The 19,529-nt window shown below is 36.8% G+C and overlaps 1 protein-coding gene across 1 annotated transcript in view; it reads right to left on the bottom strand.

Moving 5' to 3' along the window:
- The window catches only part of CARNMT1 (carnosine N-methyltransferase 1), a 36,655-nt gene extending 17,871 nt beyond the window's left edge, over positions 1-18,784 (bottom strand). Inside the window, exons 1-3 of the mRNA XM_052645106.1 lie at positions 18,294-18,784; positions 11,791-11,986; positions 10,803-10,966 (exon numbers count right to left, since the gene is read on the bottom strand). Coding sequence (XP_052501066.1) covers positions 10,803-10,966; positions 11,791-11,986; positions 18,294-18,784 — 851 coding nt within the window. The remainder of the gene's footprint in view (positions 1-10,802; positions 10,967-11,790; positions 11,987-18,293) is intronic.
- Positions 18,785-19,529: the final 745 nt, after the last annotated feature.

Raw genomic sequence — 19,529 nt, forward strand, 5'->3', positions numbered from 1 at the left:
TACTTCCTTCTAGACCCACCAAAACATTTACTCTCTAGAACTACCTCTTTTCTCAGTTTCCATTTGTCCCATCAAAAACATGCATTTTCTCCAAGTGGCTCTGTTCAGCAATTTTTTAAAAAATGAAGGTAATGCAACAGAAAATATAAAGGATTTGGAAGTAAATTCATAGAGTATTTAAATCTTTATCCAAATAATCAATAATAATCAATTTCTAAAAAAGTAAAAGACTACCACGCAGAAATTAGAAATCATGCCAACCTTCAGGGAAAGTTGTATTAATAACAATACTAATATTTATTTTGTTCACTTAAAGTTAGCTTTTTGACAGCTATTATTAAATACTCCTGAACTAATCAAGCTTATAGAACTCTATTCCTACCTTGTGGCAGAAAGTTTCTATATAGAACTGCTATTAAAAGGCTGTCCTAAAGCCACAGAATAAAGAATACAGCGAGCCTTACCTTAAGAGTTAAGAGAGATTACTTTAGATCTACCAATTATTTGTATTAAGAAAACAAAAGATTTCAGTAGACATACTAAAGAAAACACATTATAAAACAAAGAACTGAAAAACTGATCAAGAATCAAGCAATGAATGGGAGAATTTTTCCCCAAACCTCTGCTCTTAGAATTTTTTTTTTTTTCTATTCGGTATTCATATAAAGGATATTAACAGCATACAAGAAAAAGTCTCTGATCACAATGTATATAAAACAAAGGCTTTCTAAAAGGCATTTTCTACTGAGTCTTTATGAAGTCTAGGGCATTTTCTATGAAAATAAGAGAAATATAAATCTAAGTTTAGACCTTTCTGGTGAGCTGACTTTTTAAACTTAGAAAACCAGGAGCCATATAATTAATATGTGTCTCAGTAATCAAGTGTTGCTGGCTTGAGATTCTTAGCAAAAACCAGGCAAGTAAACAAGTACATGTAATTATTAGGCTGGACTATGGATGAGCAATCTTTTTTGCCTTTTCATACTGTTCATGGGGTTCTCAAGGCAAGAATACTGAAGTGGTTTGTCATTGCCTTCTCCAGTGCCACTCCCTTCTCCAGTGATGCTAGGAAAGTTTGAAGGCAGGAGGAGAAGGGGACAACAGAGGATGAGATGTTTGGTTGGCATCACCGACTCAATGGACATGAATTTGAGTAGGGTCTGGGAGGTGGTGATGGACAGGGAAGCCTGGTGTGCTGCAGTCCATGGGGCCGCAGAGTCGGACACAACTGAGGAACTGAACTGATGGATAAGCAATATATTTACTACAAATGTAACACCCCTGATAATAGTGGGAAACTTCTAATGCTTTTCTAGACAAGCAAGAATAAAGAGTACAGAGAGCACTTGTGCGTTTGAAGAGGCCATGGTTGCACCGTGGTTGGCCATGTTTATACCAACCTTCGCTCTCCAGCTATTTTACCATCAGTAAACGCTGTTCTTGGGAGAAGTTTCCTTTATTGTATAGAGAATAATTTTTGCATAGCATCTGCAAATAAGTGAATTCCAACACACAAAATACTTTTTCTTGGTGTGTCAGCATGATGACACTTAGCTGACCCCTGGTGGTAAGTATATGTACAACTTTCAAGCATCAGAAGAGTTTGGTTCTATTACAATCACAATTCACATGGTAGAAGCCACTACCCACATGTGGCTACTAAATACTTAAAATATGGTTAGTTCTATTGAAATGTGCTGCAAGTATAAAATAAATGCCAATATTCAAAGACAGTATAAAGGAATGTAAAATATCTCATTAAAATCTTATATACTATAACATACTTATATGTTAATATGTTTTAGATATACTGGGTTATTAAAGTATATTATTAATCTCACCTGTTTCACTTTTCATGTGACTACTAGACAATTTAAAACAACATAGGTGACTTGCATTGTATTTCTATTGAACACTGCTAGTCCATACAGAGAACTCATAAACACAATTCTGGGCAAAAAACAATTGTAAAATGACATCACAAACCATTATATAATCTTTTAAAACATACAGAACACAATGTGTTATTTATATATGTATATATAAACATGTAGCTAATGTAGAAAGCTAAGATTAGAATAACAAATTTATGCTAGTTGTTGTCTCCAGAGAGAAGAATGTGCTCTGTATGATTTGCAGAGCAGTTTCAACTGTTAAACAACAAAGAAATCTGAAATAAATACGGCAAAATGTCACGGTTTAATAGAGTTGGATGTTGAGACACTTTATTCAAACTAGAAAATGGGTTAGAAATCAGAATTAGTGTCTAGTCCCTTCAAAAATATGGTCCCAACTTATTTATCTTCTTCCAACAAAGAACTTCGTACATCACCAAGACAACTTTTAATCAATTCCAGAAAACACTTTCTCACCGTAATCTTGAGAGCTCTGACATACCTACAGAAACTTAGTTTAAATTATCACCTTATCTATAAAGTCTTTCTTTTCCCAAATATCCCAGGCAGAGCTTTAACTCACTTCTCAGTGTTTTCAGTGCTTCATTCATACCTTTGTTTATATGCCCAGTTCATCACTTTGCTTCTTTCATTTAATACAGGGGTCAGCAACTATAACCCACTAGCCAGTCACCTGTATTTGTAAAAAGGTTTTATTGGAACACAGCCATGTCCATTCATTTATGTACTGTCTATGGCAATGTTCTCATGACAACAGAGCTAAATAGTCAGTAGCCAGAGACCCCAATGCCTACAAAGCCTAAAATATTTTCTAGCTAGCTAAAATATTTTAAGCTTTTAAGAAAAAGCTTACCAATTCTTGATTTAATATATCTTGAACTTTCCCAATCAGTACACAGAGCTTTCTTAATCTGTTTTATGACTAAGTAGTCCATTTAATACTATAAAATAATTTATCAAAATAATAATGCTAATTAAGGACATTTAGATTGCCTCCAATGTCTTATTATATAACAGTAAAGCTAATATCTTTGGCATAAATAATTTCCGTATGCAGGAGCTTATCTGTAGAAAGCTTTCCCCAAACTGAATTGCAAGGATCAAAACTGAATTTTGTTCAATGTTACCAAATTGCCCTCCATTAAATTTTACTAATTTATTCTTCCACCAGCAACATATGTTTCCACATACCTTCAGAAAGTTATATAATTTTCAAATTCTTGCAGTAGATTAAAATGGCATCTTAGTATGGTTTTTATATTTGCACTTTCTTATGAGATTAAGCATGTTATATTTCTTTATCTGTTTACTATTTACACTATTTTTCTACTAGGTTATCATCTTGAATTGTTTTTCCACTATTTTTTTTTTAATACTTGAAAAAATTTTTTCAAGATTTTTAAGTACTTGAAATGCTGGAATGGTAGGCACTTGGGATCTTGATGAAAAAGAAATCTGAAATATTTATTTGTCTCTCTGGTCTAAGAGAGCTTTCTGGATTAAAGAGATATTAAATATCTTATTTATTTTATCTTAACATCTCTTAAAATATTAAAGAGACTATTTTCAGCCTCTAAACTACCTTTGCATTATTTGGCAATCTTCATTTGCTCTTTTAAAATGGTTTCTTTCAGATGCAAATAATTCTTTTATAACTTACATTCTTTATTTTAATCTAAGTAGAAAAAGCCATCTTTAAAGGATTTTAAAAGTCTTCTTGAAGGGTTAGACATATTCTAAGAGGCAAAGACATAATAGATTTACCACCCACAAACAGACAGAATAACACTTCAATTTCTAAAATAGACTGGGTTAATGAAACTAAGATCTAAAAAACTACAATCCGGTAGTTTTCAGGATTCATAAAAGAATATGATTCTACATGGTTGTGATTTCCCATTTCAAATAGGAGTTGAACCTAAGAATCTCTCTTTCCTTAGCAAGTATAAACTCACAGCACTAAATTTCTGAGCTAATAATAACTGAGGTATCTGGTGTTCAGCTCAATTAAAACAGCATTTCATTAATTTACAAACAGGCCCCAATACACATGTCAGTCTGTCAGCTTCAAAGCTGCTTATACTTGTAAACTTAGACATTTAAAAATTCTCAACAGGAACAAACTGGACAAACTGATAAGACAAATATGCTTACACAGAAAAAAAGTATTTTAATGACCACAAGAATAGTTAATTTATGAATATTTAAGTATATTATGTTTTGCAAACAGATCTGTTAGAAAAGGCCTTTATTGAAATTTCAAAAAGAAAAGAACACAATCAAAAGGCTAGCTGACATAAACATTACTGAAATTCAGCCTGAGTATAACAATATCAAATTCACAGGTGTTTGCTGTGGCACAAACAGAATCCTAAAAATTTTATCTGAGTCCCAAACTTGACCTGAATTTACCTGAATTCTGAAGCACTACAATCATGTCCCTTTTTCAGGACTTAGAGTTTACCTTTTGTGGCAAAGTTATGACTTTAATATGGATAAAGACTTTGCTATGTTTTGTTAGGCTTATTTTTTAAGGGTTTTTGAAAAACTCGTCTTATATGCGCTAAGGAAACCAATCTAAATTAAACAAGCAAAACAAATAACAGAAGAAAAAATATGTAAATTTTCCATTGGGTACCAGAATGACAAAAAAAAGTTTGATATTTTGATGCACTTGATTTAAAATTCATACATCCCTGCCTACTTTTATAACAGTGATTACTATCAGAGAAGGGAAATGGGTAACTGGGGAGGAGATTTTATATCCTTTGAAACCTTTAAAATTTTGAATCCTGTAAAATACCTATTTAAAACATTCTTAAATTATTCTTTTATATTAAAATAACCTGTTAGAAACATTAAAGTTAATTCATCCTTTTCTCACCAGTCTACATTTTATCTGTCAACAGTAATAAAAATACTATTACTAATAATAACAGGTAAATAACAATAAAATAATACTTGTGCTAGTTCATTAAGTGCCTTTAACCATGAGATCCCCTTTTACTATGGCTAACATTATCATGCTGACAGGATACTATGGCAATATACATGATTCAGTGATCACTAAGTATGAATGAAATCATATTTAAAGTGCTAGAAATTATGCTGACGTATGCATTTGACATTCAGCCTTCCAAAAATACCCAAACTTTAGTATATTCCAACTGTAAAGAGTTTTATCTCACAACCTACTTTTCAGAAACAAAGATATTTTGAATATTAAGAAATACCTGGACTTTATATTTACAAAGACTAGTAAAATATATGATCTATTATTTTATAGATAGTACATACATTGAGTATACCAACTAGAAGAATCTTTAAGATTTTTGAAAGCAGCAATATTTATAAAAGTTCCCTAAACTGAAAACATTTATAAAAAGTATGAAAAATGAGGAAATATGAGACTAGATTATGATTCTAACAGTTGTAGAATATTTAATGTAGGACCACTGATAAAAATTAACAAAATAACTTGTAGCACTTATTAAAGTAAACAAAGGTGGCCTTACAGAATAAAAGAAAATTATTAATAATAGGAAAAAGAAAAGAAAATTATTAATAATAGGAAAAAGAAAAAAAAACGATCACTTCACTTGACACAGAAAAGGCATTTGACAAATGCAACATCCTTTCATGACAAAAACTCTCAGGAAATAAGAGAGGGAAAATTTCTCAATATCAAAAAAGGGCATTTATAAAAAACCTAGAGCTAAAATTACACCCAAAAGTGAAAGAATGAAAGCTTTCCCTCTAAGATCAGAAACTAGATAAGGATGTACTTCCAGAGCTATTTTAATGGGAAAGGAAGAGGCAAAAACCACCTTTATTCACAAACAAGATGATCTTTTATGTAGAAAATCCCAAAGAATCAACAAGAAAGCTACTAGAGCCAGTAAACAAATTAAGCAAAGTTGCAACACATAAAAATAAACATAAACACATTAAAAAATCAGTTCTGTTTCTATCCATTGGCAAAGAACAATCAGAAGAGAAAATTAAGAAAACAATTCCATACATGAAAAAGAATGAAAAACTTAGGATTAAATCTAACCAAGGAGATGCTACACTGAAAACTTGTATACTGAAACTTAAAAAACAAGGTTGAAAGATATTAAAGAATACCTAAATAAATGGAAAGACATCCTATATTCATGAATTAGTGCTAGCGCTGAATCGCTTCAGGTGTGTCCAACTCTTTGCAACCCTATGGACTGTAGCCCACCAGGCTCCTCTGTCCGTAAGATTCTCCAGGCAACAATAATGGAGTGGGTTGCCATGCCCTTCTCCAGGGGTCTTTCCACCCAGGGATCAAACCTACACCTTTTACGTCTCCTACATTAGCGGGTGGGTTCTTTACCACTAGCACCACCTGGGAAGCATTACTCATTATTAAGATATCAATACCACCAGAAACAATCTACATATTCAACACAATCCCTGGCAATATTCCAACAGCCTCTTTCAGAGAAATGGAGAAACTGATTATGAAATTGCAAAGAACCCCAAAGAACTAAAATAATCTTGAAAAAGAATAAAATGTACAAATCACACTTCCTGACTTCAAAACCTGCAAAGTTACAGAAATTAAAATAAGTATGGTACTGGCATAAGGAAACACATATAGACCAATGGAAAGAACAGAGAGTCCAGAAATAAATACTTACATATGAAAAAAGTGAAAGTGTTGTTGCTCAGTCCTGGCTTGACTCTGTGACTCTTTGCAACCCTAGGGACGGTGGCCTGCCAGGTTCCTCTGTCCATGGAATTATCCAGGCAAGAATACTGGAGTGGGTTGCCATTTCCTTCTCTACGGGATCTTCCCAAACCAGGAATCAAATCTGGGTCTCCTGCACTGCAGGCAGATTTCTTACCCACTGAGCAATGCCAATACATGTCACTCCTATGATTGTGTTACATTATAAAACACTCAATGAAGGCTTATAATGTAACAGCCTGCTTACTCTAAAGACTTTCTTGCTAGCTTGACAAAATCTAAGTAGCCACTTGTGAAAGCCCACAAGGGGAGTGTGAGGGACCTTCAGGAGCTGAGATAGGCTTCTAGCCCTCAGTCAGCAAGAAGCCAGGGCCTACAACCACAATGAAACAAATTCTGCCAACAATCTGCATGAGCTTGGAAGTCTATGCTTCTACAGTCAAGTCTCTAGATGAGAACAAAGTCCAGCACATATCTTTGTTTACAGCCTTGTTAGAGCCTACACAGAGTGAAACCATGTCCAGATCCCTACCCACACAGAAACTATGACGTGTAAATGTGTGCTGTTTTAAGCAGTTAAATTTATGGTATTTTGTTGCACCAATATACATCTACCTTCCAGATGCAGCAATCTCACATCTAAGGATTTACACTAAAGATACATCTCCAGCAATCCAAAAAATAAACATGCACAAGGTTATTAACTACAGCATTATAAATGCAAGATACTGCCAACTTCTTTACTTAAATAACCAAGTATAGGAGATCGAAGTAGTCTGAAACTGTTAAAAAAAAAAAAGAAAAAAAAGGATTGACTAAGACCTCCAAGAACTGATATACAGCTAAATTAGGATGTATCATTAAGTGAAAAAAATCAAAGTGCAAAATAAAATATCTATTATGCTGCAGTTTGTGTATGACAAAAGGGGATACCTACAGAGGGGGGAAAAAAAATACCTACTTACCTCCATAAAAAAGACAGAAAATACAAACAAGAAGGATAAATGAGAAATCAATAATACTGATGACCTACGTGGTAGAGTGGGGTAAAGAAAAGACAGAGGAACGAATGACATTTTTTCTGAATATCATTTTTTTAATATAGTTTTGTCAAGATGATAGTCCACAAATCAAAAAAATTAAAAAACCAACAGGAATGGGGGAGGAGGCAGGGACACGCAACCTTAAAACTAAAAGCAAACAAAAACAAATAAACCTAAATATACTGGATTTCACATAAAAAACATAACCATACTTAGGGTGAGAAGGCTGAAAGGGAGCTAATTTGAGTAAAACAGTGAAGAATATTTCTATTAAAAACCCTTAGTTTGGGGGGAGAATACTTCCTGGCAAATCCTGAACTCCTTTTGGTAGTTTTGTTTTTCCTATAATGTGGAGGTAACAATTCTGAAACTTGTGTATTGCAGAAAAATAAAATGTTAGCTGCTCAGTAGTGTCCGACTCTTTGTGACCCCATGGACTGTAGCTCGCCAGGCTCCTCTGTCCATGGAGTTCTCCAGGCAAGAATACTGGAGTGGATAGCCAGTCCCTTCTCCAAGGGACATTCTTCCCAACCCAAGGATCGAACCCAGGTCTCCCACATTACAGGCAGATTCTTTACCATCTGAGCTACCAGGGAAGCCCAAGTATTGTAGGACTGAGTGAGTAAGCAAATATACTGATGTCAGAAGCCAGGTTTTTCACTGTGGAAAAGACAGACAGACAGAATGGGGGAAGCTACGGGAGGAATCCAACAGGGTTGGATTAGAATTCAAAGTACCAACATGAACTCATGATCTCTTGTGTTTGGGGTGTGTGTTTAAGTTCTATCTGCTGAAAGACCCATAAGCAATGACATCTCAGGAACAATGAACATGCCTAGTGCCAAATCTTGATCTCTACACTCCATTCTACATTAAAAGGAACAGGTCCTTGGGAAAATACCCACTCCAGGACTTAAGCAGCAAAGATACAAGATTGAACTAAAATGTCTTTATTATTCCAGAAAGTAAGGAAGTGCTCCAAAAACAATTGAAGCACGCCATGCCAAAAGGACATAGGCACCAACCAACTGGAATCCTACTGGCCAAATCTGAGGAAATTTAAAGAAGAAAATTTAAAAACAAATGGTAATGGATTATAACCTACTGAATAAATAGGAACCATGAGTCATCCCTGTAATCAATAAGAATATTAATAGAATGCTGGTAACTGTAGAGTTAGAAAATCACCATTCCACCAACATCATAACAAGGTTAGTCCATCCAAGATTCAATGGATGACAATTTTAGGAGGGAGAGGGTTTGCAAAGGAACAGGATACTAACTGCATGGTCTCAAAGTATCTCCTCAACAACTGCTTATTAATTGCAAGAAGAGAAACAGTAACTAAATAGTGGGAAGAACAAAATAACATCTTGATTAAAATCAATGAGGGGCTAACAGACATTGCATATCTCTGAAGGTAATATTCTGAAAAGGATACAACATCAACTCTGTATTAGTTTGAGAGAAGACACACAATCTAGACCTAACCATGAAGAAGTCTAAGACAATGTCAAACCGAAGAATGTTCTATAGAATTACTTCCTCATATTCTTCAAAAACGTCATGAAAGTTAAGAAAAAACAAGGCCGAGGAACTCTTCCAGATTAAAGACTAAGAAAGACATCAGAATTAAACATAACATCCTGGACTGGATCCTAGACTGAACAGAAAAATAAGTGTGACAAAGGACATTATCAGGATAATTTGTGAAATTTAAATATAGACCACAGATAAGACAGTATTCAAGTTTAAATTTCCTCAATCTGGTTAACTGCACTGGGTTTATGTAAGTGAATATCATTGTTCTTAAGAAAAAACTCAAATAATAAGCAGTAAAAAACATGATATAATACTAACTGATCTCTCAAATAGTTTAAATAATTGTGTATACGTACTGCCGTGGATAAAAACATAAAGGTGGGAAGAAAGAAAGGAAGTAGGAAAAGGAAACAAAAAAGCAAATGTAAAATGCTAAGAACTGGTGAATTTAGCTGAAAAATACACAGGAGCTCTCTATACAATCCATACAACTTCTTGGGTAACTTTGAACTTATTTCAAAATAAAATGTTTTCAAAAAAGAGAAGGGACATATACATATGTATTGAAATTTCTGGATAGATACATCTAAACTGAAAGATGTCAATCAACAAAGAGGGGAAGATGAGGAAAAGGAGGCTTTCTTTTCTCAAAGATCCTTTAAACAATAGAATGAACTCCATCCATTGGTTCTCTTTAAACAGATAACCTCTGAGTCAGGTTCCTAACCTGGGATCCATGGACCAAAGAGGTCCATGGAAAAAATTCACTGTACCTACAAGGGGGTGAAAAAAAATTACATTTTAATTTCATTAGCCTTTAACTGATGTTTCTATCAGCTGTGAATGCAGCCAACCAACAAGAGTAGCTTTAGAAGTACCTGTGACTTTATCACCAACAGAAATTATACATTATATATATTTTCACTTCATATTAGCTGTTGAGAGTCTCAAAATAACACACAGTATTCAGGTATTTTCAAACTCTATTAAAATCTCCTTTTAAGACTTTTATTTAATGTGATACTTGATAAAAAAGCAGGTTATAGCACAAGCTTGCTTAAGCATTTTGATAACCATATTTCAAAATAACTGGTTTCTTTGCAATCCTATGTATGTCACTTTACTCATTTAGAAATGTTTTACTGAAAAAGAAAAGATGGGCTTCGGACTGTTCAAAGTTTTCATGGCATAAAAAAGTTAAGAATCTCTTCTCTGAGCTATAGATCACTCATTTGCATACAAATATGCCATAAAGAGGAAAATTAAAATGCTTTAGAGCTTTTTGCTCTGCCATAAAACAAATTATAAAAGGATAGACATCATTGATAATAAACATTCAATCTAACCATTATTTAATTTCTAGATAATTTCCCACAGTGCTGGAACAATAATTATTCAAAACATTAACTGCAATCTCACACAGATGAAGCATCCAAGAACAGCACATGTAACAGCATACACCAACATATGAAAATATACAGGCACTCAACAACTGTAAAAATGAATCAAGACTGCGAAATTTCTCTTAGAGAAACTCAGTGCTTACATAAAGAAATTGGTTAAAAACAAGATACGATTTACCATTTCTCTTTTGGAAAATTTTTTAAAATTTCTTTAATGATTGGTTGGTAGCAGGCATCCCTTTCTGCTTTCCCAGTTTCACTCCAGTCTCTCACAAACTGTTTCAATGTGGATTTTAACTTATCCATGTCAAACGTAGATGCTGGCATAATCTTTCCATTTCCCTGTTTAAAAAACAGAAATCAATTAGTTTTTCAAAAAGTAATCACTCTTGCATATGGTTATAGTTAAATAATCATGCTATAGAGATACTTTATAGATGGTTTAGAGGGTAAATCACTAGCCTCTCACCTCAACCTGGGTTCAAGTGCAGCTTGAGATCCTAAATGAAAGGAGTTTGGTGGTCTCACTTCTACCCTCAATAAACTATGGTTCATTAATCACGAAGCCACCATCTAACTAAGCAATGTGTACTCAGGAGAGGATCAGAACTGGAATGCTATGCAGACCAAACTCTAAGAGAGGGAAGAGCTCCTTCAGGTCACTCATGGGACAGCATGGACAGGCTCAAGTGACCCAACTGCATCTACCCTGTGGATACAAAAATGACTTGAGCTCCTATTTCTGCCAGTCCCTTGAGAGTTATAAGTAAAAACAATTTTTTTTAAAAGTAAAAGATGAATATCAATAGATGTAAGATTCTGAAAATATCAAGGTAAAATTAATTTTACATAGCTAGTAAAATTATTTATTAAAAATGTATGTCACTAACTCCACATGCTGTAATAGTCAGAACACTATGGCAAGGTGTATCAAAATGCCAACAATTATCTTAGTATGTTGTGGGGGGGCGGGGGCCATCTGGCAACAAATCCAGTTTCCGGTATACTGTGCTATCAAGCCTAATAAAGGGACTGAACAAAATAAGTGAAAATTTTCTCCAAGTAGAGCAAATAAGCCATGAAAATTACAGAAAAGAAATCCAGAAAGATCTCAAAATAGAGATTAAATCCTAAAATAAAAACAAAGAGAACAAAATTTCACATACATCTTCTCCATATTCTTTATTTTCAAACATATGTATGCAATCATTCACAATGGTCAGTAGTATTTCTTGATTATGATCAACACATTTCCGGATCTTGTCCAAGTGAAGAAGAAACTGAGGAAGTAGTTTCTGTTGATTAGCTGGGAGTGATCGAAACTGTCTTTCTGTTCGGTGCACTCGCTCATGCATACTGGTGCTAAAACATAAAAGGTGTTTTTTTAATTGGCAAAAGAATTCTCACCAGAGGCCAATCTTAAAATATTTTAAGGCTGTCTTCCTGCACAAATTATTTCCTTATAATGTATACTGTCCAGCCATTTACAACCTTTCAGTTTTTTAAAGGATACTGACTATGAAGTTTTCTATGTTGTCATTGTATTACAAACTCTCTAAGCAACTAAACAAAAGACCAATAGTTTAAAACATCTGCATCAATTAGAAGGGAGGGAAAAAAAGCAAACATAAAGAGGATTAATGCACAGTAAGTTTATTTTTATGATTTCAATTTCCAAAAAAGGTTTTCAGCAAAACAGCTGAATGCTTTAGATTTATCCATCAAGTAGCAGAATGCTGCTCTAAAATCAGAATATACACAAAATGTGTTTTAAGTCAACCAAGTTGAATTTTTTTAAATATTGTAAATGATCTTACATGCCACAAAAATAGTAAACAAATGAAAAGCTGAAATTCTATAGCTTTTTATACAACAACATTCACAACAGTTTCCAGATAACTCTAAAGGTCACTTTGAGGACAACCAATTTATAAAACCTAAAAAGAACATCATTTTTAAAAGTTAAATAATACACTCACAACGAAATATCATTTTACATCAGTCAGATAGACGGGCAAAATTTAAACACCTGACTATATAAAATACTGGTAAAAATGTGGAAGATTTAGAATATTTATCTTCAGATTGATGGTGGGTGCATAAGTTAGTATAACCACTTCAGAAAATTTAGCATTACCTAGTAAAAACTTAATATGCACACTCCCTATGACCTAGCAATCATACACCTTAGACACAAAATCAAGAAACTCTTGCAAATGGGCACATGACACATGAATAAGTCTCATCACAGCACTGTAAGAAATAACAAGCAAAAAACCTGGAACAACCCAGAAAGTCCATCTCCAATAGACTGAACAAAGAAAATACAATATAGTTGTACAATGGAATACAATCAATAAATACAGCTACACACAATAAAATGGATAAAACTCAGGAACAAAATATTTGTTGGAAAAAAGCAAGTTGCAGAAAAATACATAATGTACAAATTTCATCTTATATAAAAATAAGCAATATATTTTAGGGACTGAACATATGTAGAAAAACTACAAGGAAAGCAAGGAAATGAAAATTCAGAAAAATGATGTCCTTTGAGGGGAAAAGGATACGATAATGTTCTTTTTTTAAACTGGGTGGTAGATGTTCACTACATCATTCTTTACATTTTACATATACAAATAAACAAATACATAAATGCATGATGTGTTTCTTCTAAACGTTCTTTGGCATTTACTCAGTACTAAATGGAAATGAAAAATGTTCTTTTTCATTCAGTTGCGTGAATCCCTCTAGTCATCCAGATAATTCTCTCATTTTTATCTTATGTCAAATCAGTGTCTAATTTCTGAACAGTCACATCTAAGGAGATTCTGAAGAAACCCTTGACATAACTTTTGCAAAAACCTGGTCACATTTGTAGGATTGTGTGTGGTGGTATTCTGAGGGTGGTTAGGGATACTGTAAACTGGAGTTGGCAGTGGTTGCACCAACTGTTGCTTCTTCTTTTTTTTAAGACCTCTGGAGTCTAACAGATCTGGACTGAAATCCAGGTTATGCTATGTATTTGCTTTGTGACTCTTAGCAAGTTACTTCCTTTCTCTGTGCCTCAACTGCCTCATATACATAAACAAGGAATATATAACAATGATGATAATGATAGAAGCTATGATTTATTGAGATTTAGTAAGTGTCAAGCACTAAACCAAGTCACTTAAAATGAATTATTCTAAAAAACATGCATAAAACTCCATGAGGCAAATACCAGTATACCCCTCTGCCTACCTAATACACTTCACTGAAACTGTAACAAAATAATGCACACTACACACTTAGCCCAGTGCCTAAAACATAATTAGAGCTCAAATATATGAGGTATATCTAATTTATGAAACTAATGTATACATAGCAAAAATATGAAAAATACAGAACAGTAAAAGTACTCAGGGGGGGTAAGTTCCTAATAATTCCTCTTCTAGAGGTAAGCACTTCTAACTCTGGCATATTTCTGCGTTATTGCTGTTGTTTAAGACAAAGTAATCTAATACCTTTCTAGTCAAAAATGCAGCATGTCACTTGGAAGTGGTTAGAAGTGGAGAATCACAGGTCTCATGTGAGACCTACTAAAATGTAATCTGCCTTTTAACAAGATCATCAAATGACTCACATACATATTAAAGTTTTAGAAACACTTGAAATTCTTCATCCTTATCAAAATAATTTTCCCAGGACAGAAAAAAGTTCTCAAATGACTAAAAGGACTGCTCATCATCCCATCTTACGCAACCAAAATTTACTTAGCTATTTCCCAAACACTGGGCATCTAGATACTTTTACCTGTCAACACAATGTACTTTTTGTGTTCAAAATCTATCTATATTTTAGAGGAAAAAAAATTACCACAAATTCCCAAAAGAATTACCACATCAGAAAAGGTAAGAATTTATAAAGTTCTTGATACAAACTGATTTTCAGAAAAACTGTATCAATTGACACTTCTCTCAGTAGAGTATGACACTAAGAAACTACTTAAAGTCATCAAACAGAGCTGCAACAGTTTATAGTTTACTGTCAACAGGTTAAACAGTCTCACAGTAATTCTTTCCTTGAATTCCTGGGCACTGGATGCCCTACAACCTCCCTCTGAGCACACCTCAAAACTCCACATTTCCAACCTGAACTTAGCACATGTCCTACCAAAGAAATCTGTACTTCTTCCTAAATGGCTGCTGTTGATCAATGGTACACCATACATCCACCGTCAGAAATTAATGAGTCATCCTAAAATGCCTCTTCTCATAGCTCACACGATCAAGAGGACCAGAATCCTTTTGTATGTGCGAGCATGTTCAGTCACTCAGTCGTATCTGACTTTTTGTGACCCCATAGACTGTAGCCTGCCAGGCACCTGTGTGGGATTTTTTAACTGGGGCTAATTTCACTCTTCTGTAAATGCTTACGTCACCAACGTGCTTAAGGCAGCAGTGGACAAGTTATGACCTCCTGGCTACTTGCCTGTTTTCGTGAAGAGTTCTACTGGAACACAGCTATGCTCATTCCTTCACATACTGCCTGTGGTTGCTTTCACACAAGCACACAGGCCTACACTTTAACAAAGACCACCTAGCTCTCAGAGTTTAAAATATTCGTTGCCTGGCTCTTTAAGAAAAGTTTACCAACCCTGTTTTAAAGGAATATTTTACAACCTTCAGACTCTCCTTGGTTCTGAACTGAGTCAGCATTAAAAGGCCACATCCTTGGGTACCTAAGAGGAGAAAGTAGGGTCAGTGGCTGTATTTCCTCAAGTGTATCCCTACCTCAAGCTCCCTCTACAAGGCAGTGACCCCAACTCTGACTCAGTCATCTTTCATAAGAGTGGGTCCAATGATAGATCTAGCCAAGAATCACAGACCCATTCCTCTGCTCCTGTTGAACTATTCTAGAATTCCAAACAGGGAAACGTATCTATTCAGCAGAGTGTCTCAACCCATTTTAAATATTTATTAAATACCCAAAGTTGAAATTGTCTTACTAGCATCACTGCTTACTAATATAGGGTAAATTTTAAGTTAATGCTTTTGGATTTCAGGCCAGACTCTACCACAATTTGGTTGGACAACCCTGTGCAAGTTGCTTACTTCTTTACATGCCTATCCCCTCATCTGTAAAAATGAGCTCTACATCTCAGTTTTTAAGATCCCACCTAACTGCTATTTCTAAAAGTAGGACATTTCTGACAAGACCTTTAATATTTTAAATGTAGCATACCCTATATGAGTAGGTATCTCCATTTATAACAAAAGTGGTAATTTAAGGCTAACATTTTTTGCTATAATCATTTTACCTTAGTGAGACTATGTCATCTAAGTAAAATCTATAGGAAGTACAAAATTGAAAGCCACTGGAAAGAGAAAATATTAATCAGAAGAGATTTCTTGCTTCACGACCCTTATCTAAATCTCCTATATCCTGATGAAAAGACAGTGAGCAGTAAAACCCAGTTCTCCAATATTTGGATGTACCTGCTAATGGTCTAGAATAGGACTGTCCCTAAGAACTTACTACAATGATGGAAAGGCTTACATCTGCATTGTCCAAGACAGCAGACAATAGTCACATGTGGCTGCTGAGCACCTGAAATGTGGCTACCGAGACTGAAAAGACAAACTGTAAATCTTACTATATTTTAACTAATGCTTAAATTCAGCCAGATGTGACTAGTGGCTGAACATATTGGGCAGCACAGGTCTGTAACATTATAAAATGTTGGAAGGTAATAATCCAGTGTTTTCTGCTACACAATCCTTTCTGTAATTCTAAACATACGTTTAACTGTATACTATTTTTAGTATAAGGGATTTCAATTTTTTTGAGTACATATATATAAAAAGGATTGTTGTAAAAAATGAAATTTTCCTCGATCTCACACTGAACTGCTATATAAGAGGCAGAGGTGTATAGAAAACAGTATCACAACCACCTGAACACACACACAGGGCCCCTTTCTATATTACCACACTTGGGTCCTAGTTTCAGATCAAAATCCTTTGCCCTCACCCACAAAAAGGTCCAGCTGATACTTAATCATAAATATCAAATCTAAAGTAGTCCTAATACATACTACACCTAATATACAAACACACATTTTAACCGTGTCTACTACAGTCCCAGGACATTTCCCAATATTCTTTCTACATTTTTCAACAGTAAAATATACCAGACTTTTCTGTACCTACCACTATGAGCTACCTAATGTCAGCTCCTTCTTCTCCCTGTATGGTTCTTCCAGACATAATACTTGCAACAAATTCAATTCTGATTGTCTGCCTTTCCCTCCGTAAGTAATGTGGTCCATGGTTCATATGCCTGGGTTTAATTAGTAGATTATTTCATCAAGATCTTTCAACCTCAAAAAGTCACGGCACAAATGTAATCAGAGTCTAAATAAGCTTTTATTAAGCAAGTTTTGAAATTCAGAATAGTAACAAACTAATCATCAGTTACAAACTGACAAACTATCTGGGAAGGACAAATGTACTTCTTTGCTACCACTCGTCCTGTTAAAAATAGAGTTCCAACAAAACGCCAGGCACTGGTGACATAAAAATAAATAAGGCTCAGTCCCTGCCCTTGAGGAGGTCAGTCAAGCAATATTAAAAAATTTGCATAAAGCACAGCAGGAGCCCGTCTAAGGGAACAGTTTTACTTGAGTAGGAGGTCACATCTATCTGATTCCAAATGCAGAGTTAGAACACAGTAGTCGGTGGACTCATCCCTCACACGAATAAAAGTGCTTTCTTTACCTGAAAACCCAGTTGTTTTAAGTCCCTTTCAGTTCTTGTAACTACAAGTCTGTGACTAAGCTACTTTAAGATTTATTTATAAGAAAGTCCAAGTTAGGAAGTTTAAAAGTCCTACCAAGATGCCCAATCCAGTGAGAATTCGATACATATTTGCAGAAAAGATCATAAAGGCGGCTCCTACAGTATTTTCTCTCATTTCCCTCCCTAAAAATTTGCAAATTTTAGAACATCCGGACTATCTGCGACCTTAATTTCACCCACCAGTTAAAGACACTGAGTGGCATCATTCACTCGCTCACCACAAGTGCCTGTGCGTTCACCGCGCCAAATAGGGGGTGGGGGTAGGGGACCACAAAAGTGCCTGTGCGTTCACAGCGCCCAGGGGCGGGGAGAGGGGGGCCGGTGCGGCTAGGACGGGGAGGGCCGGGGGATCTTAACGCTGCCCTCAACAAGAACTGGCAACAGTTTGGGAAAAAATGTCCTACAGCATCCCACGTGTAGGTGAACTTGGGTTCTCCGTCTGTTCAGTTTGGAGGACATCGACAACACAAACAAATCATGCCCAGCACTGGACGATTTTACCATCAACATCTTCTATCTGAAATTCTTACAGCACTTTTCCGGTCATCCCCACGGGCCTCAAAGCCAAACCTTTAACGAGGGATGGAAGGCAAGAGGGCTAATCTGCTCCTGAGGTCAGAAGACAAGAGGCTGAGCAGCAGACGGCGCGGCAGACACGCGGGTGTGCTGTGCCGGGAGGGGCTAAGGTGGTGCGAGATGACTCGGGGGCCCGGAGGTCAGCTCAGGCGGCCCGGTTCCGACGCCCCGGAGGCGTGGCGTCCGGCGGGTCCGCCGCAAGCGGCTGGCGCCCCGACGGGCTGAGCCGGGGTCCGCCACGGGCTCCTTACCCGTAGTAGCGGAAGGCATTTATGATCTTCCAGAAGTGCTCGCGCTCGAGCCTCTCCTCCTCTTCCTCCGTGCTGCGCGCGGCCGCCGCCGCCGCCACCGAAACTGCCGCGGCGGAGCCCAAACGCCCGGCGGAGAACTGCACTTCCACCTCCTCGTTCACGCCGCCTCCCCCGCAGCCGGCACCGCCTCCCCCGCAGCCCTCCGGCAGCTGAGAAGCGGGCGGCGGTGGGCGCCGCCGTCGCTGCATCGCCGCCGCGGCCCTCAGCCTGGCTCGCTTGCGTCTCGCCGCGACTGAAAGCGTGGTGGTGGCTGCTCGGCCTTCCTCTAGACGGCGCCCGCTGCGGACATGCCCCCTGCTCGCGGCGCGCTCCGCCCCCGCCGCCCTGAGGCCTCCATCCTCGCCGGGCTCCGCCAGCTCTTCAGAGCTCCCGAAACGACAGCGCCTGCGCATTCGAGAGCCCGACGAAGGACCGCAGCCACCTGCGCTCATTTGATGCCAGGCTTCTGCGACGGCGTGCTGACGTCACGGCGACACGTGAAGTGGGCGGAGCTAAGTGCCAGATGGGTGGGGTGAAGGAGATTGCTGGTGCGTTAGGGCTGGCGGCTTAGGGGAACCGCGTGGTTCCGGCTTTAGAGCCAGACTTCTGATTAAGGTTAACAGACTAGAAAGGAAGAAAAATGCAGGAAAAAAGTTTAGCTTTGATGAATTTTCTGAACTTTTATTTCAGAAAGTCTAGAAGAAAGGCCTTCCATTCACCCTGATTTAACTTTTAATTTATTAAGTGAATTTCTGCTTTAATTGCATAAAGCGAGAGGGACGCTGTCATCTTTCCAGTGTTTGGGGACCTAGAAAAGGACCACCCTGGACTGGTCATGGCAGCAGATCAGGAAAAATTCAGGACCCTATGTAGTACACGCACTTCGGAAGACCACCAAAGCTCACAGGAGCCATAGCGGTGCACGATTAATGGTACCCCATAGCAAGGTCAGAGTTAACCACTAACTCTTCGTTCACTTTTCTCTCCATTTCTCTATGAACTCATAAATAAAACGGCTGCCCTACCTGCACTTAGTGTTATTCTTAGAAAATAAGTCGTTCCACTCAATTTAATCTACCATCGAGGAAATTAGTCTTTCAAAATAATGGTGCATGCCTTCCCAGTCGTGTCTCCCACTTTGCGACCCCATGGACTACATAGCCCGCCAGGCTCCTCTGTCCCTGGGATTGTCCCAGC

Source organism: Budorcas taxicolor, chromosome 8 (genome assembly GCF_023091745.1).
Source record: "Budorcas taxicolor isolate Tak-1 chromosome 8, Takin1.1, whole genome shotgun sequence".
NCBI lineage: Eukaryota > Metazoa > Chordata > Mammalia > Artiodactyla > Bovidae > Budorcas > Budorcas taxicolor.